The following is a 22,334-nucleotide window of genomic DNA, read 5'->3' on the forward strand; positions in this document are numbered from 1 at the left end:
AACATGAAATAAATATAAATTAAGTTTATTAGAAGTCCTAGCATCAATTCAGCTTAGGAAAATTATTATCAATGACAATACACATCATGAAAATGCTTATATAAAATAAAGTGAACCCAAAAAAAGAAAAAATGATTTGTCATTATGTTTTCCGGTCATGGACTACCAAAAAAGGGCGGAAGATGGGGTCTCCGTCCTGTATTCTCAAATTTCCTCGTGGCTGGCTGGCTGGTGATTCTTCAAGAATGTCAACATTAATCTTACCTCGGATCGAATAGTTCCTTGTTTCTAAACACTTAAAAGCGAACCCTACACACAGTTTTGCAAGATCCAGCATTTGTGGTACATCTCAGCTAATTACTTTTGAGACAACGCCAGCACCAACCGTTCTACCTCCCTCTCGCAAGGCAAATCTTTGGCCTGTGGGGCAACAAACAACAAACAGACAAACAAACAATTTAAGCTACCGCAAGGCTTTTCTACTCAAATTCTTATCGAATAAATATTATTAATGAATCACAAATTACAATTCACGGTAGAACCCAGCATTTCCAAACTGATTAGTACTTGGCAAACAAAGTAGAAAAGCAAAAGTAGAGACAAAAGAAGAAATGATGCTTGTCATGATAAGGCATGTATTCCACAGAGCACAGCAGTTGTAGGGGAAACAAAGATTGTTCTTGTATGTCAAACAGCTCCTCATATTTAATCAAATACACCCAAATGGCACCCTCCACAGAAGTGATCAAAACACTCAAAATTGTTGAAAGTTATTTATAATGGTGTGTCAATTCAAAAGTGAGGGCCTAATTGCTGTATTGGGACATGATAACTAGACTAATAATATGATTAAGTTTCGTGAGTTAGGCAATAAGCTGAATGATGGAAGAAAAATAACAGCCCTCAACTTTCTTTAATAATAAGTTGATAAAGTTGATACTTTCATCAACATAGATATAGATTATATGATGCTATTCAGTCAGAACAGTAGGCATTTTCTTCTAAAAGTCTGTCACTACATTCCTTCTATTTCTGATAAATAGGTTCTCAAAGTGACTTGTGGGAGAACAAGGAAATAAATGAAAATAAGAAAAGATATAAAACATAAACATAGCTCCATATAGTCGTGAAAAAAGGAAAGAAAAATAAAATCAAGAAGCCCACATTCTTTGCCCGAGAGGCAAACAAAAGTGAAGACAAGATGCATGAAGGCCTGCAGCCACCCCCACCCCAAAAGGATAGTTAAATTGACAAAACAAACATACCTGCTTCAAGGGGGACAGCTGATATGAGCTCAAAAATAGCAGTCACATTGTCCCCAGGCATAACCATCTTAACATTTTCTGGCAACTCCACTTTACCAGTAATGTCAGCAGTCCGCATGTAGAACTGGGGCCTGTAGTTTGAGAAAAAAGCTGTATGGCGACCACCTTCATCCTTTGTGAGGACGTATATCTCTGCCTCAAACCTCTTGTATGTCTTCACAGACCCAGGCTTGGCAATCACCTGTGCAACAAGGGAACAGAGTATAGTTAATTTGTATCCCAAATTCATAATCATTATTTGCTACAAAACTGTAGTTCAGTTTCATATATTTCACAGCTACAGCATTTTCTGATTCCCATCATTGCTTTTAGACTATTTGATGCTTCCATGCATCACGCAAGCCTCATTTATGAGTGTCTTTTGAAACATCAACAAGGTTAAAATGGTAATTTCACAGCATGAGATGCATTGAGTTGCCCAAAATCAGCTATTTGAGAAGACAACAACATGCCTTAAATCCCACTACTAGGTGGGAGTCATTACCAATTTGAGAATTCAGATAAAATTTGACTGAACTAGGTAGAAGTGCATTTATATTATGCTTTTAGTAATGATCTACAGCAAATTATTTTTCCACTGGATTAAGTGCCATTTACCTGTCCACGTTGCACATCCTCTCGCTTTAATCCACGTAAAAGAAGACCCACATTGTCACCAGCCTAGTAAAACATAGAAATTTCCTTAACTCAAAGCTCACCAAACTATCTACAATAGCTCTGTAATAAAATTGTAACAAAAATTTACTTACTTGTCCAAAATCCAAGATTTTCTTAAACATTTCAACACCAGTCACTGTAGTTTTTAGGGGAGCACCCTAGAATGGACAACACTTAGGTCAATCAAAACCAAGAAAATATAGAAGTACTTTCAGGTTTCTACAATAGAAAACACAGCACTTAGCACAACTGAGTTTAATTTGTACTTGTACATGGCTCGAGTGCAGTGAAAAAATTCCACAGATAAAACAAGCTTTATTCATAAAATTACCTGCATCAACCCTAAAATCTCAACATCCTCCCCAACTTTAATTGTCCCTTGTTCAACACGACCAGTGGCAACAGTTCCACGTCCCTTCACAAGGTAGAAGGATATATTTGTTGATAGAAAATTTTGCAAGAAAAATCTTTTGAATAAACAGAGATCTTAGGGATTTAGTTACCTGAATTGAGAAAACGTCTTCGATTGGCATTAGGAAAGGTTTGTCAAGTTGCCGAACAGGGTCAGGAATGTATTCATCTACAGCTTCCATGAGTTTTAAAATGGCTTTCTTCCCTATTTCTTCATTTGTACCTTGTAAGGCAGACAGTGCTGAACCTTGGATGATAGGTATCTCATTACCAGGAAACTTGTAGAAGCTAAGCAACTCTGGCAGAAATACATACTCACATTATACCTTTTTTCTAGTACTGTTTTTCTGTTGTATCATATAGCAATATAGGAAAACAAACATGATGAACAATAATGGCACCTTACCCCGTAGCTCCAATTCCACAAGCTCTAGCAACTCAGGATCATCAACAGCATCTACTTTATTCAGAAAACATACAAGTGATGGCACACCAACCTGCGTTGCAGGAAAAAATATATTTTATGCAGAAACAATTACTCACAGGATAGAGGATCAACAGGAAAACAAAAGCTGTTCATGAGCTGACAGCAGTGTTAGTCAACCTGTCGTGCAAGTAGAATATGCTCTTTTGTCTGGGGCATGGGCCCATCAGGAGCAGAGACAACCAGAATACCCCCATCCATTTGGGCAGCTCCAGTAATCATGTTCTGCAAATCAAGCAAATTTAACAAATAAAAACATGCACGAAATTCATTACAAAACAAAAGGAATATACAGTCAATGGGAATTGGGAACCATAGTTATCAAGAAACCATATTGAAGAGGGTAAATTCCTTTCCAGTCAAGTTCCACTCAGTATAGTTAATGGCAAAAATATTCAGTCAGTTCCCAAACAATTTTAGGCAGAGCCAGACAATGTAGGACGGCATGGAGTATATTAATTTTTCTAATTGGCTAGAACTATTTCCTAATCATTTGTGCTTCATAGATGTCTATAGGCATTTGCCTTGGACAAGGATTATATAAATTGTTCTTAAGGATAACATGTATGTATCAAATTCTATATAAATATACATACTTTTGAAGAAACTGTAAAATTTGTACCATAGATGATATGAAATGTCAACAGGCACCTATGGCAGTTGCCAGTAATTATGGCATCACCAACATGACCAAAACTTTGGTGTATACTCCTTTAAATTAGGCAAGAAACATAAAATCCTACAAGCAGCAAAAATAAAATGCAAATTTCAAGCTATTTAGAATATCGGCAGTCTACTTCTGTAGAGGGAGCAGGGAGTGCATGATAGGAGTTGTATCTTGGGCCAGGCTGGCCAACACAAAGAACTCTAGAGGTAGGCTAGAAAGGAAGGAAAAAGGAAGGCAAGGAGCATATCAGGTAATGCATGCTGACAGCATACAGAATTTTAGGGGAACCAAGCCCATAAAATTAAATTTAGTTGACAACAACAACAATAATCCCAGGCCTTAATCCTACTGGCCATATTCTTTTTTATAACTATGCTCTTAAAAAAAATTTATTTCAACTGTGCTCATATTTTGCATGTCTTGTAACTTAATTGCTCAACATATTGAGTCATACAACAAAAGTTCTCCAACATAACACATCATCTCCATTCTCATTTACGTTGATCCATTTGTCATACATCTCAACTCCCCTCAATTTGTTTTTATCCTCAATAAGCCCCTGGGCAATCAGATTGACCAGGCAGGCATCATAGCACAAAAACAATAATAATAGCAATCTATAACTACAAGCCCTTCCACTAATCACATCATTCATGATTTCTGCTGATAATTATAACTACAATTATATTAGTTATGAATGATCATATCTAATAACAGGAAAACCAACTTAATTTTTTTCTATAATTGTTCAAGGATGCAAAAAAAGAGTCATTTATTCTCTTGAGAAAAACTATATACAATTGGGCTTACTTTAACATAATCTGCATGTCCTGGGCAATCTACATGAGCATAATGCCGCTTAGCAGTCTCATACTCCACATGGGCCTGCAAAATCAAGCCAGATCTTAAATAATAAATATGGAAGCGTGCTCCAAAAATATTAAATTGGTTTCAAGAAGCACTATGCAGGTCTTATCCAATCATAATGGCATGAAGAACCAAGGGAAAAAACAATTTCCCACCGTTGCAATGGTAATTCCTCTCTTTTTCTCTTCAGGTGCCTTGTCTATTTCATCAAAAGCAACAGCCTTAGCTTTGCCTTCTTCTGCTAGCACCTAAGGGAGGCGTATAACCAGTTCAGAACCCAAATATCATAGTGATATACATTATTACTACTTATAACTAATTAGACTAATTCAGAATTAGTACCTGAAAAGAAAATTTAAAAACACAACACCAATGAATAAGTAGGGGAAAAGAGAACTGCACCTTAGTAATTGCAGCAGTAAGCGTAGTTTTGCCATGATCAACGTGGCCAATTGTTCCCACGTTGACATGAGGTTTTCTACCAGCATGGAAGACATGAAAAAGATGTTAGGTGTTATTAAAATAAACTGTAATGTTTTTCAAGGTGAGAACAAATTAATTGCAATGAATCATACTTCATTCTTCCGCATAAGTTCGTGATAATGACACGCACAAAATTATAATCCTTTTGAATAGTTTATGAAGTATGAGTAGGTCTAGATAAGTTGCAGTTTCACGACTTATTTTCAGTTTCAGAAAAATTTACTAGCAGAGTCAAACTGATTCTTGTACTGTTTGTTTGGTACTCTCGTGACCTTATTCTTTGTCTTGGAAGCCAAAAGAAAATTTCCATTCGATAAAGTCTTCCCAAAAACTACCCACACATCGTCAATGCCAGCAAGGAGGGAAAACTATGGAACCGAATTTACGAAAAAAGAAATGCAAACACGACTGAAATGGAGAAAATGAATAAAGTTGAAAATTAAAAGAGCAAAAAACATGTGTACGTCTGTGTCGGTGCGTATGAATGTAGAAGAAAGTTTAAACTCACGTTCTAGTGAAAGTGGCCATGGATCTCCACCACGGAATGAGTACGGAAGCTCTCTCATTTCCAGAGAGTGTCTCTGAGATTGACCACGACGTGGGGGTCGATCCTCGACAAGAATGGTGGATTTGAGACGACAATCGAAACAACCGCTTTGAATTAGGGTTTCTTATAGCCGCAGAAGCCATTGATCCGAAAGGACCCAAATGAGCTGCACCAGAGGGAGAGAGAGAGAGGGAGAGAGGCAGAGGGGTTTAGGGGGTTTAGGGCTTCTCTTGTAGCGTGGAAGGGTTTTACTTTTACCATTCTAGAACGGGGTACAGGGGTGACTTTCTTGGGCTCTTCAGTTAAGGCCCAAATTAATTTTGGGCAGCCCAGTTAGTGATTATCGTGGGCTTTGCAGATTTCTTGAACTCGTTGGGCCTGGCCCTGAATAACCTGACAAAATAATAATGAAATTGAACTGAAATGGATGAAAACACTTTTCAAAACAATATTAGTATTATTTTTAGTCTATTGAAATAATTCTATTAAATAAATAATAGTAATAATAATCAAATTATGATTTGATAACAATTGAAGAGTGTGCCTCCAATTTGAATTGAAATTCACATCTTGGTTGAAGTGCATTTAGACTTGGGGACTTCATTATATATATAATTCATTGGCTTGCGTGAAGTAAATTAAAGTTTTTTTGGGGTGCAGGAGAAGAGAGTTCAATTTGTTCTTGTTGGTCACATCCTTGTGAAGCTCATCTCAATTGGGTTTTGCTTGTGCTTGTGACATCTGCATGGCTTGTATAATCACTTGAAATCTTCTATTTTACTGATGACAGGAGCTTTAGTATATAAAACAAAAATAGAACAAAACATAGCAAGAAGCAAGACCCAGTAATACCAAACACAGAACAAATGAATTCCCATATAAGGGACTCCATTAAAGAAGAAGTAATGGGTGGGGGTCTTCTTCTATCTTCACCTACCACACTATCGCAAAAGTTGGAAAACTTTTATTGGTTCCCAGTTTTCTGTCGTTTCTTCTCATCCTTTCAAGGCACTCGTGACTCAATATATCTCCAAATCCAACCCATTTCCACAGCCTTAAGAAAACACCATCATTATTCATTACCTTATGAGTGCAGCTTCTTGGGCTTATCTACCAATTGCCATGGCTTTGAAACTCATAGTTTTAACAACACTGGCTTTGGTTTTTGCACATTTGGCAGGCACCAGCCCCTGCAACTTCACTTATCCGGCAGTCTTCAACTTTGGCGACTCCAATTCAGACACCGGCGGCCTGGTCGCCGGAGTTGCCTTCCCGGTGGGGCCGCCCAACGGGCAAACCTACTTCCGCCGGCCGGCGGGCCGGTTCTGTGACGGCCGATTGATCATTGACTTTCTGGGTGATCCACACTTGAGACACATGCATTCTACGTTACACTGATTTTTCTGCCATTTAACCTGTAACATGATGTGCTTGTTTCTTCTTCTGCAGTGGCTGCAGTGGAGATGCCTTTGCTGAATCCGTACTTGGATTCTGTTGGCGAGCCAAGTTTCAGTTCTGGTTGCAATTTCGCCACCGGAGGATCCACCATTCTTCCGGCCAAAGCCAATTCTTTTAGCCCTTTTTCTCTTGGAATCCAGGTGGCTCAGTTCGTCAGGTTTAAGGCCCGGGCTCTCGAATTACTAGCGCAAGGTGTGAATAAGGCAGCAGAATACTCTGCTTCATAAGGAAGTATTATCCATGGAAAGTAACTGAGTTTTTGTTTTTTGTTTTTGGGTGTTTGGGATTGATTGGTTTCAGATCAGAAGTTGAAGAAATTCCTTCCCGCAGAGAAGTTCTTGAGGCAGGGTCTCTACGTGTTTGACATTGGCCAGAATGATCTAGATGGTTCATTTTACTCGAAATCTGAGGACCAAGTTGTTAGCTTCATTCCAACTCTTTTGGCAGAGTTTGAGACTAGATTAAAGGTATTGATCACTAAATCAGCCTTAAATATCAGAATTCATTTCCTATCTTCAAAATTCTTGCCTTTTGCTTTTTGCAGGAGTTGTACTATCAAGGAGCAAGGAATCTTTGGATCCACAACACGGGCCCTCTCGGGTGCTTACCCCGAATAATCGCCACATATGGAAAAGACCCATCGAAGCTCGACCAAATGGGCTGCGTCGCCTCGCACAACCGCGCGGCGAGGCTCTTCAACACACAGCTGCATGAGCTGTGCACCAAGCTGCAGGGTCAGTTCCCTGATGCCAGTGTGACCTTTGTGGACATTTTTGCCATAAAATCCAACCTAATATCAAACTATTCTCAGTTTGGTAAGTTTCCACTTTCCACCGTTCGGGCATCTTCTTTTTGGTATGGGTCGGTTCTCTTCGTAACATAGGGAAAGATGGGTTGCAGGGTTCAAGCAGCCTTTGGCAGCATGCTGTGGCTATGGTGGCTTGCCACTGAATTTTGACAACAGGATTGCTTGTGGCCAAACCAAGGACTTGGATGGCAGCACTGTGACGGCACAACCATGCAATAACACAGCTGAATATGTGAACTGGGATGGGAACCATTACACTGAAGCTGCTAATCTGCACATTTCAGCACAGATTCTGACCGGCAAGTTCTCCGATCCACCCGGCGCGGCGAATGAGTAAGTAGTTTCCGGCGAGCCAGATCCAAATCGTATAACTCAGAATGCTAATGCTGTATTGAGTTGTATCCTTTACATTGAAACTACGTGCAAGAGAGACTCCCTTTTTCTTCTCTTAAAAGCGGAGAATTTCGTAAATTAAAGACGAGTTTAGATTAGAATTGTCTAGGAACTTAAAAGGAAGACCTTTATATGGTTTAAATACCTTTATATGGTTTAAATTGGAGGAAGTGATGCATAGGTCGGACAAGTAATATGTCAAGTTCACACTGGTGGGTCGTGAGTTCGATCCTCACCCTGTATACTGAAAAAAGTCACACACTTACGATTTACCTCCTCTATCGAAATTGAGGGCACAAGCGATCAAGGCCACGCAAGAGCGATCATCCCAAATTTGAGGAAATGATTAAAATTTAGACAAATAACAAAAATAAAAAAATATAAATATTTTCACGATTTTGTATTTCAATTTTAACAATTGTATCTCAATTAACTCAAATGGGTGTAATTTTTTTCAATATTTGAAGTCAATTTGAGATAAATGTGTTATTACTGACATGATAACCCACTTATCATAATATATATATATATATATATAAAAGGGGGACACACATGTACACATATGAGTAAGTCTCACATGTATAATTTTATTTTTTTATTTTTTTCATGCTGTACATATGGATACTAGTCATATATATATATATTTTTAATGACATATAGTGTGTCACATCAGCAATAACACTAAATTAATTTTAGATGTTCAATAAAATTGTACCTAATTGAGACAATTGAGATATGAGTCATGTTATTCGTACAAGATGAGTTTTACAAGGGGGTTTATAGGTACATGCTATCGTGATGAATTGAATGATTTATCGCAATAAATTCACAATATTCTCTCATCTCCTCTATCTCTCTCTCATTTTCCCTCTAACATCGCCTCTCATAGCTTTCCTCTCGCCACTGCCTCTGCCTCGCTGCCCATTGCTACATCCTCGCCCGGCTGCCTCCTATCTCGCTGTAGCGGTTGACCATGCGAGGATGTAGTGGGCAGCGGGGGGCGGGGGTGAGGGGGAGGCGATTGGCCAAGCGATGGTGAAGTAGGCAACAAGTAGCGAAGGCGATCAACAATGGCAAGGCAGGCGACGATGGTCTATCGGGCAAGGATGCAGCGAGAGCGACAAGTGCGAGGCAGTAGCCGGTGGCAAGGGCGAGGCAACAATGGGCAACAAGATAAAGGTTGTGAGATGGTGTTGGGGGAAGGGGATAGAGATGAGAGGAAGGGATAAAATGGCCATTGTGAGAAGAGAAAAATGGACAAAATAGTCATTTAAATATATGTAAACCCACTTGTAAAAATCTTATCTATACAAATAGCATTATTCATTGGGATACAATTGCAAAAATTTAAGCATTTAGATAAATTCACAAATTGGTGAAAGGTTTGGATTTTTTATTTTTTATTTTAGTATTTTGCCTTTAAAATTTTATTATACTTTGAGTTTAGAAACAAGAAGAAGTAAATACCCTTTATTCAAAGAAGCAAATTGTGATGTCTTCGGCAAGCTTGCCAGAAAGCCTTCGACGTTGATAAAGCATGTTGGCACAAGGTTGGCGTGTCAAGGAGGGATGCTAGTGGCAGATGGTTTAGGTGTTGGATGTCACAAGGTTGTCGTGCCAAAGTAGTAGCAAGCATGCGAGAGAATGCGAGGGAATGGGCCTTGAGGGCCAAGGCACTTGCAGATAAGTCATGATGTGGCATGGTTGTTGCGCATAGATGCAACCAAACACGGTCACATATGGGCAGATAGGCGAGGAATGCGGAAGCCACGAGGCAGCAAGGGTAGAATAACAAACGTGAGACGCGAAGACGGATTGAGTAGGCTGACACGTACACGACACAAGGGCAATCCGTGTAGGCTTGATAGGGTCAAGGGTAGTAGGCAGGAACAATTGCAGCATCCTTGCGAGGGTAACACGTGTACTCCTACAATATGTGGCACACGTCCACACAATGCGCTCCTACGTTCACATGATGCGCGTGCATAACCAAGGCAGTTAGGTAAGGTGGCGGCCTGAAGAGTCATGCGACCCATATAGATGGTTTTCCCATGAGATGCATGCGGCCCGACTAAGTCTGATGCAACAGTTATGCGTGATAACCGCTTGCACTTTTGTAGCTTATATATGTGGTTAGATGCGTTTTTGGTAGTTTAGAGAGCGTAACCTGAGCCATTATCTTTGTATTCTTGGAGTTGAATATAAAGTTGGAGTTTTCCCGTATTCCTTTGTGGGTGCTTCAATTTTTATTGTGCTTAACCCCGTAGGGTTGTTAACTAATCTAAGGAGAGAACTTAGGGCCATCACAAGTTCGTCGCGTGGATTTCAAAAGGGTTAGTCTTGTGACAAGTTGGTATCAGAGCATAAGTTGATTGTGCAAAGAAGTGGGAAACACATATGACTAGTAGGAACGAAGTTGTCTGTGACCATGTCTCTCGTTTGGAAGCCTATGTAGGGGAAAGTGATCTCACTGATGAAGCCTCGTTGACCCAAAATATGGCTTAAGACATACGACACTCCCTCAAAAATTAAAAAATACAGTGTTTAGTCATTGATGTACAAAACATTAATTTCAATATATTAGTTATTAAAAATTATTATTTTAAATCTTTATTGTGACAAAATATTAGTGCATGTATGAACGCACATGTGTCTACAAGTAACACGCTATGTAGATGACTACTTGTTAGTATTTAAATAGATTGATTGTATTTGTTGTGCTTTCTCAATAATATTTAAAAAATATGACGTTTGGTCCTTAATGTGTAAAATATTAAAATTTTATATCATAACTATTAGAAATTATTATTTTAAGTCCTTAACATGAGACACAAAAGAAGATATAAATAAAAAAGTGAGAAAGGATGGAACCGAGTTCAACAAGGATAAATGATAGAAATTAGTTCCGTTATATTTTGTGATTGATAATAGAATAATATAGTGTTTTTTTGGTTAGTGATTTAGAGATTTAGATCTTTGGGATCTAATTTTTTTTTAAACTATGGGTAATTTGGTTTTTCTCCATCAAGGTAAATTTTTTTATGATATGTCACTTTCTTTTTTATATGTGTATGTTTTATGTGGTGTAGATAATAATTTTGTTTATTTTTAATAATGATAAATACTTAAAGTAATAATTTTTAATAGTTAAGATACATAATCTTGACATTTTTATACATCAAGGATCAAAAAGAATTTTTTTAATCTTCGCATGATCATAATAAATCAGTCAAACTATTCAAATATTGTCTACTAATTATTCACATGACTTGTCATTATGAAAAGGGATGTATTTATACATGTGCTAAAGGTCCATCAATGTAAATATTTAAAATAATAATTTTTAATAGTTAAAATACTGAATCTTAATATTTTACACATCAATAACTAAACTCCATATTTTTTATTTACTAAGAGGGTGTCGGATTAATTGAGTGTAATACAATCATATATACTAGATATAAGGCGATAAACAACTTTATTTAAGTGTTATTTATGAATCTAATAATATGTTGTTAAAGTATTATAAAAGATGGTTAAGTCATTTCTTATTATCTAAAAATATAACGATGAAAAATCACATAAAAACCTAAATGAGAAATAATAGTAGAGTTCATAAAATTTTGAACAAAAATGCTTGAAGTTACTAGAATTATCTTATGTCCTCGATTGCATGAAAACAAAAATCAAAATGGATACGACACAAAACAAAAATAGGAAATGTCATTTTTCAAAAAAATAAGAGTTCGGATAGTGAGAAAACGTGTAATTAAAAAAATATATTATTATTTTTATAAATATAAATTTTAATATAAAAATTATAAAAATAGTTATTTAATTAAAAAATAAACATAAATTTATAATCTATTTAAATAAATTCTGAAAATAAATTTTAGAAAAAATTAAAAAAATTACATTAAAAGACAAATTTTTTTATTTCTATTCGAAATACGTTTTTAAATTGTAAAATATGTTTTGATACTTTTTAATATTATAAAATAATTATATTTTTTAAATTATAAAAATAATTTAAAAATATTTTTCGACATTTCGAAAAAAGATTTCGGAAACACCGATGCACAGTTTCCGTGCATCATGCGCTCGCTGTCGTCGCGGTGGTCCTTGCGATGCGTATTGCTGCCTTGCTTTGCCCTCCACAAGTTCCACACGCAGTCGATTCCACACTGCCTCTCCAGGCTTGGCTTCTTCATCCTCCTCTTTACTTCTCGCACCAGATTCTCTACTTTTCTCGTCCAAATCCCTGAATCTTTCGACCCTTCTTGCCGCATCAATTGGTTTGCCGGCATTGAGTTTCGTTTTCTCTCTTTTTCCCTTTTACCCAGAATAAAAAAGTCGGCTTTATTTTTTCACTTTTTTCGACCCACTTTCTCTTCTCCTCATCGCAATTCTTTGATTTAATTCCGATTTCGAATTTGTATTGGAGATTTGTTTTGCCCTTCTACGCTGTCTCTCGGCTTTCGTTATAGAAAGTTCTGGAATTTGGTTGATGTCTGCCTTTTATGTGAGGAGCTTTAGCGAATGTGCTCGTTCGAAGTTAGGGTTTGTTTGAACTGCTAGAAAGATGGTGCCGTGGGGTGGAGTCAGTTGCTGTTTGAGCGCGGCCGCTCTATATCTCCTTGGCAGGAGCAGTGGAAGGTTAATGTTTACAAATTTCGTCAAAATTTTGTCATTTTATTGCTTCGATTTCGATTGATTGATGCTGAACTATTCTGTTCGTTAGGGATGCTGAGGGTCTAAAGTCTGTTGCTCGAGTTAATCAATTGAAAGATTTGGGTAAGTTCGATATTTGCTTGGTTTCGAAAATAATGTAGAACATTATTTATTTCTCTTAAGATGTTTATCCTTTCTATCTTTGGTTAATTCAGTCATTATCCCTTGAAAGAAAAAGATTCTTTCTTGAAACATTGTTTATTGGAAGATTTTGGTATATAGACAGAGGATACTGATAATGATGAGCAGACATGTAATCTGCATTTGCATTGCTAGTATTCTTGCTGATACTCTACTCAAGTAAACCTTTTCCATGACTGCAGTCACGTACATGGATTGTATTTGTCCGTTTCGCTTTGTTAAGGGAAATGGTATGCCCTAGGATTAACTTGAATATTGTTACGATCTTACATTAGGTGCAGCTACCCAATGCAACCCTTTATTTATTTTTAATTAATTCACTTGAATAAGAACCGTGCATTATATGGGAAATTTTTATACAGAACAAAAACCTGAACTACCCTTGAACATCGAGAAACAGAAAATTTTGGACATTATTGCATCATTGTTACACAGTCATCTTGTTCTCACGGTTATTTTGTTCTTTCTGGTTAACAGCCCAAGTGTAGGAGGTTATTTTACTCTTTTTGCTTTCTCAATTGATGATGCTGTGATAGTCATCAGAGTCTTGAATGTCATGATTGGTGATTTAACCACAAACTCGCTAACCCCAGTGACCTGGTAGACTTTTTTTTATTGGGTTGCTGTTGAATTTTCATTATTTGATAAATGATTTCACCAGGCATGAACAAAGGGGATACCCTCTGAGAGTGTTTTTTTTTTTTATTCTTCCAAATATTTGTGTGAAACTGCATCAATGCTTGTCAGTGGCTTGAAACTATTTCAATATGAGATGTACTATGATGACATATTTTTTGTTATTTGCCTTTTCAGCACAGTTACTGGATACTGCAAGCAAAGTATTACCTCTGGTTGTTACAGTTACTGGAAGAGTTGGTTCTGACACACCAATTAGTTGCGAGTACAGTGGCTTAAGAGGTGTAATTGTGGAGGAAACAGTATGTAATCATATTTCCAAGTAGTATATGTAATGAGATTGACTTTGTTTCCTTTATCATCAGTAAACATTCTTCCAATATTTTCTTCAGGCAGAGCAGCATTTTCTGAAGCACAATGATGCTGGTTCATGGATACAGGATTCTGCGTTGATGCTATCCATGTGTAAAGAGGTTCCCTGGTACCTGGTGAGAAATGGTCACCTTGCATTTCTCTTCCTCTCTCTATATGCATGCACGTGCACTTATGGCGTGCTTGGAACACTGATTTTGTGTCAAGTGGTGCAATTGTGCAAATGGAATTTGAGAGTTTTTCAAGAACTCAAGAGTTAAATACACAGTGCAAAACAATCTATTCTTGCCTCTTTATTTTTGTTTGGTTAAAAGCAGACACTTCTTTCTTCCTCAACACTTCTGTGCAGTTCATAGGTGATTTACCCTTGTATATTGATAAATGAGTTCTTTTTGTACAGGATTTACTTCCTTTTGGTAGTTCTTTTTTATTATATTTTTATTTATCAAAATATGTATACATATGTATGCAATATTAATATTTCAAAGATGGATTCTTGATTGTTTGTTGGCTGGAGTAACCATCATTTCAAGGATGGAGTTTTAAAATTTGCAATGTGTCACTCAAGATTAAGGAGTTTTCTAGTGGTGCATATCATTAAACCATTGTTCCCTCTATATCAGGATGATGGGACTGCTCGTGTATATGTAATAGGAGCCCGAGGTGCGACAGGATTGGTATTAACAATTGGAAGTGAAGTGTTTGAGGAGTCTGGGCGTTCCATTGTTCGTGGAACATTAGATTATCTTCAAGGTCTCAAGGTTGGTTTACAAACTTTTGATCAGTCACCCACACCTTTACTTGCACCCATTCATTTATTTTACTTTGATAAATACCCTTATATATGCATCTAATCAAGCTTGTTTAATTGTGGTGACTGGCTAAAGATGCTTGGAGTCAAGAGGACTGAACGGGTTCTTCCCACTGGTACACCCCTGACTGTGGTTGGTGAGGTATGTCATGCTATATGGTTGCAGACTTAGCTGTATTCTCTGGTTTATTTGTTGAAAGATCTTTTTTAACATCTCTGCACTTGCTTTGTAATATATAAGTAGATAGAATTAAAAGTTATTTGTTGATAACCAGCAAAATTAGTTGAATGTTAACAAACAATTAAAATGACTTATATGTATTCTGATTAGCATGTCAAGTCATATATACTCATTGTTTGGGAGCAAACATTTCTCTTATACTTAATTATAATTCCTATTTTGATGTAGACCAATGTTCCAACTTTGTATTATTATCCTAGAACAAGCACATGCTTTTAACTTCTCAATAATTATATTGTTGCAGCCTTCTTATTTTTCAACTTGGATATACTGGTTATCTGTTGATGTTCATTCAACTATCCAGAGCACTACTGAACATTTTTTCCTTATTCTGCTAATGGTTTAATTGCTGTGTTGATTTATTTGATCCAAATTCTTATAATTAAGTTGTTATGTTAATTTATTTCATCCAAATTGATATGGGCTTGATAGAGTTTTATCTAGTAGATATTGTCTCAGAAAGATTCAAAATCTTGATTTGAATTTTTATAAATGAATTATAGCGAGATCACATGAAGGACTAATGATAAGATAAGTTGAGAGAATTGTCACCGAGACAGATATTTAAATCATCATACATCTAGGACACACCTTTTCAAATCATTTTGATTTTAAAATTTTAACTCTTCAACTGCAGCCATGTAGAAATGATGTGTAGTGGGAGCTTGTAGGGACTTTACTCTTTGGCCATCAAATCTGTTAACACGTGTCCACCCATTATTATTTTATATACCATAACAATCTTCCATTTATGGCCAGGCTGTCAAAGATGATATTGGAACAATTCGAATTCAGCGACCTCATAAAGGCCCATTTTATGTTTCTCACAAAACCATTGACCAGCTCATTGCAAATCTTGGAAAGTGGGCAAGGTTGTGTTTGTGTATTTAACCCACACACATATAAATGTGTGGTCGTTTGATGCTTTCTTCTCCTCCATGTTTTTAATAGATGTGTTGTGGCAGGTGGTATAAGTATGCTTCAATGGGGTTTACTATATTTGGTGTATATTTGCTGGCAAAGCATGCGTTCCAATATTTTATGGAAAGAAGGCGCCACTGGGAGTTGAGAAAAAGGTATGCTTTATCCTTGTTTGTTGCCTGTCACCATTATTGTTGTTAAATCCCATTTCATGTAAATTGGCAAAATTGTTGGGCTTTTAAGGGAAATACAACAAGAAGGAACAACACAAAACCTTAATCTCACTAGGGAAAATCATCTACATAAATTTTAGCTTGCTAATTTTCTCTATTTATGACTGTAGATCGGTGTCATACTTCAAAGTTCTCTACGAAGTTATTTTGTGGTCTTACATCTTTTCTGTTATCAGTTTTACTCCGCCAATTCTCCTCTTCCATTCTCTCAACAAGCACATCCAGTAGTCTTCTCCTCTTATATAAGCCATGTTAATTGTGTCCCTCATTTCTTATCTTTAGTAGACATGCTTGAGATATAATGTCATCGTAGAAAATATGGTTATAAATAAGATGATTGGAGGGCTAACAAGATGGCCCCATCTTGTGAAATTGAGACTTTTGATGAAGATGATTTCTTGTATGGCCGCATATTCATTTTAACTTAATTAGGTTGCATATGTTGATACTTAAACTATCAAAAATTTTGTGTCATACAATAGTGATTCTCATAATCATCTAATAAAGCATCCCTTTTAGTTTTAAAGGGATTTTGCAATTGCATAAAATGTTAAAAACACTTTTCCAATTTAATCTTCATGCCTTGATTTTGTAAAGTAATATCCTCAACAATCTCCATCTTTTTTAACAATTGATGCTAGCTACCTGAACATGCCACATCTTGGACAACAGCTCTAGTCCAGCGCATGGAGTATTGTTGCTTGCTGGATTGTTGATTTCCCTGGTCCTAATTTGTCAATAGTTGGTATCTCATACATTCTATGTTTGGATTGGCTATAGTTGGTCTGTGGTAACATTGTTGCCTGTGTGCACTATCAATAATCACTAGGGATAGATGGAATGGCTAAAAACAAGTTAGAAAAATGGTCAAGTCATCCCCTTGGTGACACCCAAGTGATACTCCATGATTTTCCTGTCTCCTGTGGATTGGGAGTCTATCCCAGTGGATTAGTTGGTATTCTAGATGCCAACTCTCTCTCTCTCTCTCTCCCTCCCCCCGAGGGTATTTTATCAATAGTGTTGTAGATCAATTTTGAGTTTTTTGGCTGTTTCTTTTCTTTTCCCCATAAAAGAGCAGGTTAAATGTTTACTTGCAAGTCTTATGGCTAATGAGAAGTTCCGGCTTTTATAAATCGTTAACTCCATTGAAAATTGTTAACTAAGGTGAGGAATCTGTCACTGTATATTGTGTTGAGCACACATGCTGTACTTGCCTATTATTTTGAACAATGATTTATGTGTATATACAGGACCAACTCTGCTTTATGGCATATAGTGTTGGGTGATTAAGAAAAATATTAGCAAAGCATAATGAATATACCTAAAACGAAGATGCTATGAAGGCTATGTGGTAAAATTCTTATAGATACATTAAGAATGAATGAATTTGTGAGACAATGGAGGCTAGTATTTTTTGAAGATAAAATGAGGAAGAATTGATCATCAACAAAAGGGAGAATTAATCAAGATGGTTATGAACAGTGATGATCTCTGATGGCCTTGGGGGTTGGTGCTGCTATGTGCACAAGAAACTTCTTGGATTGTAGTTTATTGAAGTACTGTCTCTTAGTTCAGCATGTGGTGGAATAAGATTGTCCTTGCCGAGCAGGAAAAAAAATAAAATTTACCTAGCCATCTCCATGCAGTTGAGAGAGGATGTAGTTGATTTGAACCTCCTTTTTGCTCCAGTCTCTTTTCTCTTGTTTAAATATTTGTTGGAGCTCTGATAGCTGACAGAGCTCTGGCCCATGCAGGGTTCTTGCTGCTGCAGCTAATAGACCAGGCCAAGAGAATAAAGGTAATTTGCTTTGTCTTATATCCATTTGTTTCTTCTCTGATTGTTGGCTGTTGTAGTGAAAGTTTCCTGGGGCTCTTTCTTTCTCCAGGTTTAGATGCTAAAGCTGATAATGGGTCTGACACTACTAAAAAGGACCGGTCGATGCCTGATCTATGTGTGATATGTCTAGAGCTAGAGTACAATTCTGTTTTTGTCCCGTAAGTATTCCTTCTTCGTTTAAGCTGGAAATTTATTGAATTCAGTTCAGCCAAGATAGTTAAAATCGAGATTTTAAGTGGGATCGAAACATGGTCCATAAAATCGGATCGTAAAATCGTATTGTAAAATCGTAAGATTTTAGAAATAATTAAAAATACCCTTTAATTTTTGTAAATATATGTTTATAATAACATAATTTTATAAAAAATGAGTTAATATTATTTAATAATCTGATTATTCCTTATTATAAATGAAATGCATGTACCTATTTCAAAATTACTTCATCTATCACTTTCAAAAATACTAAATAATATGAAATTTCTAAATATTAAGTCCATCATTTATCATAATTCATCCATCCATAATCAAAATATGGTTAAAGTTATCATAAATCAATTGTTAGTTTGCATAATTTATGCGATTTTAAAGTTATCACAAATCAATTGTTAGTTTGCATCAAAACATGGTATTCAAAATTTAAACCATAAATAAAATCCAATTCTGATTTTGCATGCGATTTTACCTCAATTCTGATTTTGCATGTGATTTGAATCATTTGAGGGTCTCCGATGTGCAAAATCGTAAAATCATACACGTTGAACTGGGATTTTAACAACAATGAATTCAGCATTCCCTCGCTGTAACCTCTGAAGTTGTCTAACTCCTAATTATTTAAGACATTCCAAGTCAGATGGTGTAATTGTTGGCTGGCTGGATTTTTGTTTATTCTACAAAAAGATGTGAATTGAGTTACATTGGTCTCAATGTGTAGAAAGCAATTCTTGTTTCCTTTATTGTTCAGTGGGAATATAACCCAACTCAAAGGACAAAAGTGTCATTTCCATTTTGAGATCCTGTGATGCTAGGGCTAAATTTGTTTAATAATTTATCCACTTAGATGGTAGCATATTTTTCATCCATCCAGGGGAACAGCATAAGTTCTAAGGCCTGTGATTCCTTTTGTAAATTCAGGGCTAGCTATACATGCGCGCGCGCTTATAAATATTTTAATGTCCTATATGTCACTGTAAGCCTGTCAATAATGTTCATGAAAGTCTAGTTACCGGGCCCACATATATGAGGAATGAGTTATATATCGAGAGTGTGTGTGTGTGTGTGTGTGTGAGAGAGAGAGAGAGAGAGAGAGAGAGAGAGATGGGTTGGTTGGATAGCATTTGTGAGGATTGATGACAATTGTTAAATAGTTTAGTAGTATAAGCTAGCCCTGAAGTGAATCTTGGCTTTAAAGATGGTTAAATGAGATGCTTTAGTAATGATTCATCAGGTTGGATAGCATTAGCATGGCATATTGACATTTTATGGTCTCTGGTTGTTAGCCTGATGCTGAAGCTTTTAATCTAAGGGTACGCAAGACTGTTGAAATATCCCTAGTAAAATTCTTGGGGGAAAGGGGAGAACAAAGTGGAATATAACCCGATTATATATGTCTTAACTCTTTTGATTCACTATTTATAATTTTCTTTTCTTTTCTTTCTTTTGTTATTATGGAGTAACGAATTTATAATTTTCAGATGCGGCCACATGTGCTGCTGTATGAGGTGCTCTTCGCACTTGACAAGCTGCCCACTTTGCCGGCGACGGATCGAGCAGGCGGTGAGGACTTTCCGGCATTGATGCTGCTGCTCGGCTTACTGTTATGTTTCCGTAAAAAGAACTCCATGATTGGTAGACCTTACTGACCAACCTCCTCCTCCTAGACCAAGCCCGTGAAGTTAAGTTGTAAATAACTTTACGTGTCCAGATGCCTTGTGTAAATTGACGGTTCTTGTAACGAATACTGTAGCAACTTTTGACCACCCTTTTGAATCCCCATCACCATTGGGGTTGGGGGGGTATTTCAGGTAATCACGCATATCCTTTCATTTCTTGTTTTTATTGTGCGACTTAGAAATCAACAATATGGTGCCACCTTGGCCGCGGTGGTGGTGGTGGGGGGTGGGATGGGAGGGAGCTTCATCGCCTTTTTGTCTTTCCTTTTGGCGGAAGCAAGAACTAACAAGAGGCTGTGATACATGTGGAAGTGGAACAACTTAAAAGTATTCCGATCTCCTGGCATCTTTTGACATTAGGCCATTAGAAAGTAGAAAGGTGGCAGAAGAAGCTGCCTGGAATATCATCACAACTCATTTTTATACATCATACTAATTAATTAATTAAATCCCTCAAATAAAAACCTTTTTTTTAACGAATCTTGGGGCTGAAATTTCAAGCCCCTTTCATTGCTTTGCTTTGCGCTCGCAGCTTTCACACCTAGAAAGCAGAATCACGCAATCCTTTCCCCGCATATATATTGCTTCCCCCTTCTCCATATCTCCGTCGTAATCAATCTGAATCACAAACACACACACGCATTCTCTCTCTCTCTCTCTCTCTCTCTGCATATCAATGGTGAAGAACCAGAACGGCGGAGTCTGTCACGGTCTGTGCCACAAGATTCACAAGAAGGTTCGTCGCAGTTCCCATTCCCAGTCTCCTCCACTGCCCGTTCCTGACCTGAAGAAGCCGGCGAGTGAGCCGAATTCCGTAGAAATTCCCATCACCTCCGACACCCCCCAGACGCATGCTTCAGCTCCAAAGAATGGATTGGTACATACCCAGATGGCCAAAGTTGCGCCGGCCGGTGTTGCAGCGGCGAAGGAGAAGGCCGCCAAGCCCTTGGGGCAGCCGGATAATGATGTTGGCTATGATCATGAACGTGAATTCTCTGAATTCATCAAGTCTTCGAAAGCTAAGATCAGAGCCCCGTCTAACGTTGGTGAGAAGAAGAGGACGAGTACTGTTTCGAGGGCGGATAGCTTGAATGACAGGATTACTGATTTTATTACTCAGGCGAGGCTTAAGATCACGAGAACGACGACGTTGAAACCAGGCGGCTAGAGGAGTGTTTCCATGAAATGAAACGGTTCCAAAGATCATGGAAATGGATAATGAATAAGCTTGATCTCGAAGCAAGCAAGCAATCTCGCATATACATAGATATATGTAAAGGGAGTTGGTGCAAGTGTTTGGTCATATGAATAATGGTGGCTATGGATGCTGTCAGTTTGATATGTATTATTAATTAATTCTTGTGAGAGAGAGAGAGATTTGTGTTGGATTGGTGGCTTACTTGCATGTATAATTAATTGTATTGTATGTTCTTCAGATTTGTATAATAAAAAGGAAAGCACAATCATTTGGTTCTTTTAAAGATCATGCAGCATGCAGAGGCTTGTCCTCTTCCTTCTTCTTCAATAGTTGGATTTTCATGAGATATTCTTCCCATGGGCTTTCTAGGACATATCCTCACTTGCCATTCATTATCCCAAAAAGTATATATAATCTGCACTTCTTTATATGAAAAAAATTTGCCCCTGGGGACACAGCTGAGTGACAAAAGAGGGGCTGTAAAATTATGTTGGAGACTGTCTGGAATCGAGTTTTGAAGAAGGTAAATCTATATTCTTCTGGGAGTGGTCATTGGTAAGTGTTAGTGGATGCAGTTTCAAACCTTGGTCACCCAGACACATTCCTAATTTACCTCTCTTGTGATGATCCTGGGACGAATTCGATAAGAGCACGAATGATAATACATAATTTAAAAAAAAAATTTAATTCAAATAATACTTTAGCGTTTTCATAATTCCTTAAATGGGTTTCTCATTTATATCTCAGTAAGTTTCAATCTAATTTTATTATAAATAATCTTATTTCACATAGCCACTCACAACTCATAATTTATCCAAATACTCTCGTTTTAATTATACTAATAAATGGTTAGTTTCGCCCTACATATCCTCTAGTTTATGGCCCATTTATCAGTAGTGGCCCACAAAGCAACCCATATCAATGGGCTGATATGTTTTTGGCCCATTTACCAGCAGTGGCCCAAGAAGCAACCCTTGTCAATGGGCTGGTATGTTTGCGGCCTATTTATCAGTAGTGGCCCGGGAAGCAACTCTTGTCAATGGGCTGATAGTTTAAGGCCCATTGTCAGTCAGTGTCAGCCAAATAAGGGCGAAACAGATAAACATCATAATGTCTGTGTCAAAGACCCACAACATAACGCTGATCATAAGATTAAAAAAAAAATTGATTTGGGATCAAGCATTTAAGAGTCGAATAGTTTATTTTCACTTTTTATTCCATTGA

The 22,334-nt window shown here is 37.2% G+C and overlaps 3 protein-coding genes across 3 annotated transcripts; 2 read left to right on the top strand and 1 right to left on the bottom strand.

The window, feature by feature from the left end:
- Positions 1-9: 9 nt before the first annotated feature.
- Positions 10-5,676, bottom strand: LOC127813851 (elongation factor Tu, mitochondrial-like). The gene is made up of 12 exons (XM_052354941.1): positions 5,403-5,676; positions 4,814-4,889; positions 4,567-4,659; positions 4,355-4,429; positions 2,998-3,102; positions 2,800-2,890; positions 2,486-2,691; positions 2,314-2,397; positions 2,075-2,140; positions 1,923-1,985; positions 1,266-1,506; positions 10-420 (listed from the first exon to the last, which is right to left on the bottom strand). Exons 1-12 carry the CDS (start codon positions 5,582-5,584, stop codon positions 350-352), a joined length of 1,353 nt encoding a protein of 450 aa, XP_052210901.1. The 5' UTR covers positions 5,585-5,676; the 3' UTR covers positions 10-349.
- Positions 5,677-6,251: 575 nt separating this feature from the next.
- On the top strand, positions 6,252-8,256 carry LOC127786991 (GDSL esterase/lipase At1g54790-like). Its single transcript, XM_052314812.1, has 5 exons — positions 6,252-6,798; positions 6,891-7,091; positions 7,200-7,366; positions 7,444-7,714; positions 7,800-8,256. The coding sequence occupies exons 1-5, from the start codon at positions 6,528-6,530 to the stop codon at positions 8,042-8,044; spliced, it is 1,155 nt and encodes a 384-aa protein (XP_052170772.1). The 5' UTR covers positions 6,252-6,527; the 3' UTR covers positions 8,045-8,256.
- A 3,952-nt stretch (positions 8,257-12,208) lies between these two features.
- Positions 12,209-20,078, top strand: LOC127787263 (E3 ubiquitin-protein ligase SP1). The gene is made up of 11 exons (XM_052315226.1): positions 12,209-12,756; positions 12,842-12,894; positions 13,786-13,910; positions 14,001-14,096; positions 14,604-14,741; positions 14,868-14,933; positions 15,792-15,904; positions 15,998-16,108; positions 17,941-17,984; positions 18,073-18,181; positions 19,715-20,078. Exons 1-11 carry the CDS (start codon positions 12,683-12,685, stop codon positions 19,815-19,817), a joined length of 1,032 nt encoding a protein of 343 aa, XP_052171186.1. The 5' UTR covers positions 12,209-12,682; the 3' UTR covers positions 19,818-20,078.
- The last annotated feature ends 2,256 nt before the right edge of the window (positions 20,079-22,334 follow it).

The sequence above is a fragment of the Diospyros lotus genome, chromosome 12 (genome assembly GCF_014633365.1).
Source record: "Diospyros lotus cultivar Yz01 chromosome 12, ASM1463336v1, whole genome shotgun sequence".
In the NCBI taxonomy this organism is placed as follows: domain Eukaryota; kingdom Viridiplantae; phylum Streptophyta; class Magnoliopsida; order Ericales; family Ebenaceae; genus Diospyros; species Diospyros lotus.